Source organism: Protopterus annectens, chromosome 6.part0 (genome assembly GCF_019279795.1).
Source record: "Protopterus annectens isolate FY-2018-M chromosome 6.part0, PAN1.0, whole genome shotgun sequence".
Classification (NCBI taxonomy): Eukaryota; Metazoa; Chordata; order Ceratodontiformes; family Protopteridae; genus Protopterus; species Protopterus annectens.
This window is the reverse complement of record NC_056737.1, coordinates 1,671,926,013-1,671,935,494: the sequence shown is the minus strand read 5'-3', so window position 1 is coordinate 1,671,935,494 and position 9,482 is coordinate 1,671,926,013. Positions and strand designations below refer to the sequence as shown.

The following is a 9,482-nucleotide window of genomic DNA, read 5'->3' as shown; positions in this document are numbered from 1 at the left end:
GCATTTGTTTGAGGCCAGTAATCCTCTTTGTGAGGTACTTCTGTGGCCTTTCTAGCTGCTGCAGATGTCTTGTTTGGTACATTCCAAAAGGGGCATTGTACTCTATAATGGGTCTAATGAGTGTCGAGTAGAGGGGAACAATGACCTCTTTTTTCCTGGATGAGAACCCTTTTATGATGAGGTGTGCCACGTAGAAGGACTTCCTGGCTACTGTGGCGATGTGACTATTAAAGGAGAGACTACTGTCCACCTGGGTCCCAAGGTGTCTTATCACACATTCGGTGTTAAGTAGATTGCTGCCTATGTGGCAGTTCATGGGTACAGAGTTTTTACCAAAGGGGATGACACTGCACTTTTTGGCATTGAGCTTGAGGCTATGGCTCTGACAACAGGTATCTGTCTCAGTGAGGCCCTTCTGTAGGATGTCCACATCATTTGGGGACTTGACTATGGCTCCTAGTTTGCAGTCATCTGCAAACTTTGTTAGCCAGAGGCCTTCTGTGTTAGCCTGTACTTTAGAGAAGTAGATACACATTAGAATTAAGATATTTAAGTATGGAAATTGCTCTAGGAGCTTAATATTAGTTTTTACATGTAAGTATTAAAAAGACTTTCTTTAGGATGCCCGCACGTATGGTAAGGTCTTATGTTTTTTGCCCAGCATTCTCCTTTAAAAAGCTATGCATGATTATTAGAGTTCTCTTTTTTTAAGAAGCAAAACACTAACCTACTGCCTACTGATGTTAACCACTTTTAAGGGTAGTACCTCTAGACATGCTCAAAGCCAGTTTCACTGAAAAGCCTCCTAAAGTCAGGTTTTAAATGGCAGCATTTGCAAGTCACAGATCATTCTACTGACATACATAAATTTCAGTAATGCATGAAAAAATGAAGATTGGTGTAATTCCTTAACTGTACAGCTGCTTCAGAACAGCAAACAATGGTGCATTGCCTGCAAATGCATATTACTTTAGTCCATGGCACCATGCATAAAGGAGAAAACAATAAAACCCATGTCTGTGACAACATGTTACATTCAACAAATCTTTGAATGAATCATTTAGGACAGAAACAGTACACAACATTATGACTACTGTTATTATAAACATTCATACCTAAAGGAAAATCATCCAAGCAAGCCAAAATCCCATCGATCACCTTTCCATAAAGACACATATCCTCGATCAAGAGTTCTTCCTGCATACAGGTAATCAATCCCTTAACAATGTAATTTTGTAAATTTGTAGGAATATTGCTCAATGATCTGAAAAACAAGATGGTTCATACAGCTGTCATTACATAATTTCTCTACGCAAAATACAGAACAGTACATATCAGAACCTACATGAATGCTTCAAACGTCATCTTACAAAAATGACATTTATATGGTACACTGCACAATAATCACGGCTATGTATGAACACTGCCAACATTAAAGATTTTTGAGTTAATGCACCCCAAGTCCTTACCTGGGCAGGTTCACAGTCTGTCATGCAACTAAACCATATAATTCAATCAACGATGAGACCAACTACTGCAGCTACAATTTACTTTATTGTGCAGACTTCTACAGTAACTTAAAAAAAAATTTTAAATGGTTCAGTCCCAAAGTCTATTTTTAAGAGTCAGCCACCACTTATGTGTAGAATACAGAGTTCACTATTCTCACCATCTTAAAAGTCCCTATTGCAGCTATTAATTGTAGTTAAAATAATCCTGTCCAAGAGACTCCTGTAGTGGACTTTTTAAGCCTTAGGTTTCATAATACAGCTTCTCCACCTATAAAGATCCCAGTACTTAAACACCTTTCACTTGACGCACAGTGCTGGAACATGAAACAAATGGAATTATGACTGTAAACATCACAGCAGATGGCTTCAAGGACTTTTTACCCATTTCTTGCACATAAGTCAATTAAAGATTTATGATGCTTATGCACGGATCGGTTACTAAAATTCCTCCATATTTTTTTTTTCTTGAGGGCCTCTCAAATATGACTGGCTACTTCTAGAATACTCATATTTGCTTCTTGATACAATTGTCTACTAGCGCTAATAACTTCCCTGTTAAGTGAATGAATTCTGACATCCTACAAAGCTACTTAACAGTTTCACAAAGTACCATCAGCTGTCTCTGCCTGTACTTCTGTCATTTTAAATGTGCATTTTAATGATATTCTTGGCTCAAACGAAGCTGCTACATCACAGCACCTGGACAGGTATATGTTTAAAATTGTAATCATATGCTGTGTTTGCTGCTGTAACTTTGTGAAAATCATACATGAAGTCAAAGATGTTCACTTCCTCTGATCTTGCTTCTCTACTACAGCAGCTTTGTTCATCTGGCCAATGTCATTTACTTCAGCCTTTGTTACTATGGATATAACAGGGTACTGCAAAGCAATGTAACACATGAAGGGAGTAATCAAATAATATCCAAATGGTAGGAAAGGGATGTAAACCAATGAAGATAATACATTTACAGATTCTCTCCTAAAGGAAAACTTCACCCTGAAAGTCCAAAAATATGTTTTTGTTGATCATATCTTAGTACTCTCTGCTACAGTAATGCATCAGAATCACAACTGGTTTACACACACACCACACACACACACACACACACACACACACACACACACACACACACACACACACACACACACACACACACACACACACACACACACACACACACAATATAAACAGTGTACACAACCCTGTTAAAATGTCAGGTTTTTGTGATATAAAAAATGAGACCACAATAAATCATTTCAAAACTTTTCCCACATTTAATGTGATCTATAACCTGTACAATTCAACTGAAAAACAAACAAATCTGTTATGATAAAAAATATAAAAAATAAAAATCGTACAATAAGCTGGTTGCATAAGTGTGCACACCCTTAAACTAATACTTTGTTGAAGCACCTTTTGATTTAATTACAGGCGTTCAGTGCAACAGCCCCGATAATTCATCTATGGCAGAAAACTGTTACCTCACAGAAAAGGTAAGACTTGTAGCATTCTTTTTATTTTAATTTTATTTTCATATAGTACTTTAATTATGCATAAAAATTAAATTTCATTGGCCTAAAATGAGAGTACTTACAAGTTTGTTATACTGAGTTTCAGTGAAACTAACTTTAGCCCTACTCTTCATGTAAAAGGTTTATCAAAAAACCCTCGCTCTTTAAAACATAGTTACACTTTAACTGTTAATGTGTGCACTTACCCAATCTCACCAACATTCAAGCCATAAAACTGCAGGTGGTGACTTACGTACACAGAAAGTATAGTTCTATAAGTGAACAGACCCTAACACTAGATGTTCAGATGGTCATTGCTGCAGTAGCATAAGCTATATGGGTTATCTCCTGCTATAAATAACCGGCCAGCTTCCAAATCTTCCGGAAACCTTCCACATGCCCAAACCATTAGACAATTCAAACTGATCTGGTTAAAACGTGGGAAGCTAAGCCTTGAGAAGACATTGTTAGCAACAACAAAAAAACACATGTCCATACTCTGGCATAAAAACATACGAAAAATAAGGAGGGGGGAGGGAGAGAGTGGCTACCACAGCAATGATCATTCTAACATCTATTGTGATAATAACTGCACTTGCACAACTGTACTATGTTCATCTTACTTGATCACTGCTGCAGCTAAGGTATATGGATAGATTACCACAGCTTAGAAAATCTGGGAGATGGAAGGGTCCAACAACCCCTAAAGAATGGTCTTAGCACAGCCTGACCTAGATCTGTAAAAGTATGTACAGGGGATCAAGCTGCTGCACCTTCTAGAATACTTCGAGCGCACACCTTATGAAAAAGCTCTAGATGAAGCCAAAACTCTGGAAGAGTGTGTATTGCCCCTGCCAGGATTAGCTCTGCTGTGGTGGGAATAACAAAAGGTAATAGCCTGAGACAACCATTTGGAAATGGTCTGTTTTGACACAGGTTGCCCCTTCTTATCTTCACAAAAAATAAACAATTGATTACAAGTTCTGAAAGAATGTGTGCTGCCAAGTTAGTACCGGAACTGTCTGTGGACATCCAATGGATGAAGTATCCTTTGTCCCCTTTTTTGGGTTCAGGAAATAACAAAGGGAGGTAGATAATTTAGCTTATAACAAACATGGATACCACTTTAGGCATGAAAGAAAGATTAGTTCTTAAAGAAACCCTGTCTCTGTCAATATGAGACAAGGACGACCCACCATGCAAGCTTGGAACCCAGATATTATTTTTGCAGAAGACAGAGCAATGAGTAAAACTGTTTTCCATGTTAAGAACGTCAAGTCAGCCTGATGAGCTGTTTTGAATGGAGCAAGTTTTAGCTACTCTTAAATCAAATTAAGATCCCAAGGAGGAGCCATCAGTTTTCTTGGAGGTCTTATGCAGCAACCCTTTCAAAAACATTTTAACACGAAAATGCACTGAAAAAGGTGGATCCATGGGCAGACATGCTGAAATGGTCAACGGATATCCCTTGATATTGGAGTAAGACAGGCCAATGGAAAATAACTCACTCAAATACTGCAAAACCAGAGAAATACTAGCCTTGAATGGGTGCTGGTTATTTTGCTGTCACCAACTGGAAAACCTATTTCATTGCTTATATAAGATTTTCTAGTAGCAGGCTTTCTTACCTCCATAAGTACCTGCTGCATATCCTCAGTAAAGAGGTGCCTAAAAAGTATTAATACCCTATCATCGTGGAAGGCAGTTGTGACCAGGATGCATCAAATAAACCCTGTTCTTGGGTGAGTAGATTCAGTCTATGAGGAAGCTTGTGGTAATTGACCCTGCTGTTTGGGCCAGAATAATTATTTTGGGGTATTCTTTCTGAATCTTCATAAGTACCTTGGATATCAGGGGAAAGGGTGGAAAAATATACACAAACATTCTTGTCAACGGAAAAGAAAAGACATCAACCTTCCAGGCTTTCTTGCATGGATTCCTGGAATGGACTTTTGCCAGTTGACTATTCAGAGAGGAGGTAAAAGTTTACTTGAAGTCTCCACAAATGGCTCAAGTCTTGGAAGACCTGCGGATCTAGTTTCTATTGAGGGTGTGCCTTAGACCTGCACAGCCTGGCAGCCACACAGTTTTGCTGTGACAGAATGTAAGATGCTTGCAGAGTGAAATTGTGCTGCAAAGCTATACCCCAAGTTAACATTGCTAGTCTGCATAGGGGAATAAGATATTTTTCTACCTTGCTTGTTTATATACCACATCTCTATGATATCATCTATAACCACTTAAAGAGGTCCAAGGGATGACAGGCAATTCAGAAAGTTGAGTGCCTTGATATGAGCCAGCATATCCTATTTTTATGTGCTTTAATTAGTCTATGATGAGCCAGAGGCTTTGCTTTTTTATCCTCCTTGAAAATGCTCCCCAGGCAAAGTTTGATGTGTTTGTAGTGACTGTCTGCTTTGGATAAAAGGAGACCTGGTTGGATTCAAGGATATTTTATATTTCACCAAGAAATTTCACTCTTTACAAACCCCAGAAATGGAGTTTGAAAAAAAAAAATAAAGAATGCTGGTGCTAAAAATCAGAGAGATTTTGGATACCACTTTATTTTTCTCATGTAGAGTTTTGCAAAAGTTGAGAATCACAAATGCCATAAGGTCTTACATCTCTGAAGTACTCCTATTAGTGACCAAGGTCTGAGTGGAACCCCCCTTGAACAGATCTAAATACAGATTTAGTTTTTCCTGTGAAAGAACAGCTCTTTCTACTGAGGTGTTTCGAAGACACTCAAGCAACACAATCCAGCATGTCGGAATCAAAACGGACTTTTGAATGTTCTCTTGGAATCCCAGACTGTGGAGGAGATTTCTTACCCAGGTGAGAGATTTCTGACACTTTGAAAAAAAGACACTGCAAAGATAAGCAAGTCATCTACATATGGGAAAATGCGGACACCATGTAGCCTACGATGAGCTATAACAAGATCTAGACACTTTGCTAACACTCCTGGGGCAGCAGATAGCCCAACTGTAAGGCAGAGAGCTGCTAATGTGATCCAAATACACAAAACCTAAAGAAATGTCTAAAATCTGGATGAGAATGAATGTGATGATGTGCATATTTTAAATGTAAGGTTACTAAAAATTCAAATCAGAAAGAAGGGTTAACAGGCTATGAAGAGAAGGCATTTTAAACTTGGCCACTATCACCAACTGGTTTAGAAAAGAAATATCCCAAACTGGCCTCCTGGCATTTTCTTTCATTGGCACTAAAATCATTCTTAAATAAAACCCTTTCCTCAGCTGGGATTCCTGGGAAGGAGAAACAGTTTCATTTACCTCCTGCGACAGCATCTGTTGCAGGACAGGAGGAAAGATAAGCGTTTTGCCTAGGGATGTGGAATAATTCTCTGGAAAGGAGGAATTTCTTCCCACTGCCTTTGTATCCTTGCTGGATCAACCTCAGCACCCAATTTTCTGAAACAACCTGTTGCCGAAGATAGAAAATGGAGATTCAGACTTTCTGGAAGGGATGAGGTACTGCCCGCATATTTCTGGTGGGGAGAACTAGCTCCCAAACATATTACATTCTGCCTTAACTGACTGTAATTTGTTCTAGGTGCTTCCTGCTTTCTTTTTAGAACCTCACTGCCATTTCTTTTTAAATGTCTGCTTACTAGCACTCTGTTGAGAGACTGCCTCTATTGCTTCTTACCAAAACTAAATGAGGAAGCAGAAAATCCTCTGGAAATTTTAGAGAAGAAAGGTAGAAAAATTCGAGAGGTTTGACTTACCTCTCTCATTACAATTTTATAACCTCTGCAGCAGAGGTTGCAAACACTAATTCACTATCCATGGGAGAATTTAAAATCCCATTCTTTACATCTTCTGGGAGGTTCTGAGAACTCAGTCTAGCACATCTCCTAAATACACTACAGGTGTGACAACAGCCCTGGATGCACTATCTACAGTCATATACCTACTTTAAACAATGGGTAGTTACCTCAGCAACAGAGGAAACTAAATGACACACAGCAGATTTTCCCTTGTAAGAGGAGATGGCAGATAAATCATCAAACTCTCACAATTAGTCAGAATAATTTAATACAGTCACCCCTGATCATTATTAGTAAAAAAATACGAGCACTCATAAAATCAACTAAGGCCAATTTTGAGAGAAAAATTGCCATGGATTCAAAGGACAATCATAAGGCCTTTTTCAGCTATGTTAGGAACCTGGGTGGAAACTCCCAGATATGCTCAGAATTAGTCCAAAATGATACAAAAATCACTGAACCCACAGACATTGCCAACATACTGGCAGACAGGTTCAGTGCAAACTTCACCCCCCTCTCCCCCCCAAAGGAGAGATAACTATCCCAGCCGAGTGTAGCCTCCCAGACATCTCAAATGTGCAGGTGAAAGCTGCTCTCTCTAAAGCTAAAAACACAGCATCAATGGGACCGGATGGTGTCTCCGGCTGTGTGCTACACGAGCTAAATGAGGAATTAAACCCGCACATAAGGCAGCTGTTTAATCTCAGCCTTACCACAGGATACATGCCCAAGGAGTGGCGTACGGCAACTGTGGTCTCACTCCACAAAGGCGGCGCCTCTATGGACCCTGGTAATTACCGCCCCATAAGCTTAACAAGTCTAGTCTGCAAAGCTATGGAGAGGATCATAATGGAGCTCATAAACAAAGATATAGGGGACTTGCAGACATTGGACCCGACCCAGTTTGGCTTTGTCAAGGGAAGATCATGCCTTTTGAACTTGGTCGACTTCTTCGAAACAGTCACCAAGGCCATTGATGAGGGAAAGGCAGTCCATACAGCCTACCTTGACCTTGCAAAGGCTTTCGATACAATACCCCACTCAGGTATTGTAGAAAAACTTACCAGCTTAAATGTAAACCCATATGTCACAAGATGGGTTGCAAACTGGCTTAAGGACAGAACCCACAGGGTTAGAGTTGCTGGCACTATGTCAGACTCCAAGCCGGTCACAAGTGGTGTCCCACAGGGCTCGGTCCTTGGCCCCCTATTGTTTGGCATCTACTTCTCAGAAGTACAGGCCAACATGGGAGGACTTTGGCTGACAAAGTTTGCAGACGACTGCAAACTGGGCGCCATAGCGGAAAGTGCATCGGACACGGATATCCTTCAGAAGGGACTCACGGAAACAGATAGCTGGTGCCAGAGCCATGGGCTGAAGTTAAACGCCAAAAAATGTATAGTCATACCCTTCGGGAAAAACAAGGTAACCCCAAGCTACCATATAGGTGGCAATCCACTAAGCACAGAAGAGGTTATCAGGGACCTGGGGACCCAGGTTGACAGTGGCCTTTCTTTTGACACTCACATTGCTACAGTGGTTAGAAAGACCTTCTACATTGCCCACCTGATCATGAAGGGATTCACATCCAGATCTAGTGAGGTCATTGTTCCCTGTACTCTTCACTTATCAGACCAATGATCGAGTACAATGCCCCATTCGGGATGTATCTCACCCGACATCTGCAGCAATTGGAGAGACCCCAAAAGTTCCTCACCAAAAGGATAAAGGGACTCCAAAATCTGTCATATGCTGCCAGATTGAAGAAACTCCAGCTCTATTCAGTCGCATACCGTCTGCTCAGAGGTGACATGTGCCTGACATACAAGGCCATGTCCAACCCGGAATTAATGGACATGCTCCACCTCAAAAAATCCAAATCCACCAAAACCACTAGAGCAAGCGACTTAAACCTTAGCACGGATATAAATAGGACGTGCTGGAGGGATAGATTTATCACTCAGAGACTCCCTATGCTGTGGAATAAAATCCCAGTCCATGTGAGGCAGAGCACCTCGCTGACTCTGTTCAAAAGAAATCTAGACCTGTGGATGGGAGATCGTAGGTTTACCCCGGGAATCATCTCTGTGTCACTGCTGGACAGAGGCACAACAAACTAATGGGCACAGTATTTTTTCATATAAGGGGTGGTGTAAGCCACAAAAATTTGGGCTAGGCTTATAAATGCCTTAGGGCAGATAGCCTAGTATAAACCTATGAACCTATGAACAGGAGCTTGACAATTTCAAATTATAAAAAAATTAAAGATGCAAAAAACAAATTTTTCCCCAAGCTTATCAACAGTTTCACCACATTTGTCTGAAGGAAAAAGATTGGAATTAACAAAATGTTTGGCAGCAGCAGACTATCAGGTCTAAGTCAAGTGTATAGAAACTTGAAAGACTATGGAACTTTGTAAGCAGCAGGCTGGCTATCAGGAGAGGTCACAGGCTGTGAAAAACACATCCTCCAATGTTGGCAATACTGGGGATAGGAGGATATTCTGGAAATTCCAGATGTAATACTTCATTGTATTTTCTGAGGGACTGAGTGTTCTCCCACCAAAACACTGGCACATTCTGGAAATAGCCTCAAAGAAAGATAATGCCTCACAATGAGATTCAGATACTATGCTCTCCTGAGTCTGAATAAAAAATCTGAGGA

General features: G+C 40.3%; 1 protein-coding gene across 1 annotated transcript in view; it reads right to left on the bottom strand.

Moving 5' to 3' along the window:
* Window positions 1-9,482, bottom strand: part of THADA (THADA armadillo repeat containing) — a 3,943,996-nt gene that overhangs the window by 3,805,088 nt on the left and 129,426 nt on the right. Inside the window, exon 5 of the mRNA XM_044073699.1 lies at window positions 1,116-1,264. Coding sequence (XP_043929634.1) covers window positions 1,116-1,264 — 149 coding nt within the window. The remainder of the gene's footprint in view (window positions 1-1,115; window positions 1,265-9,482) is intronic.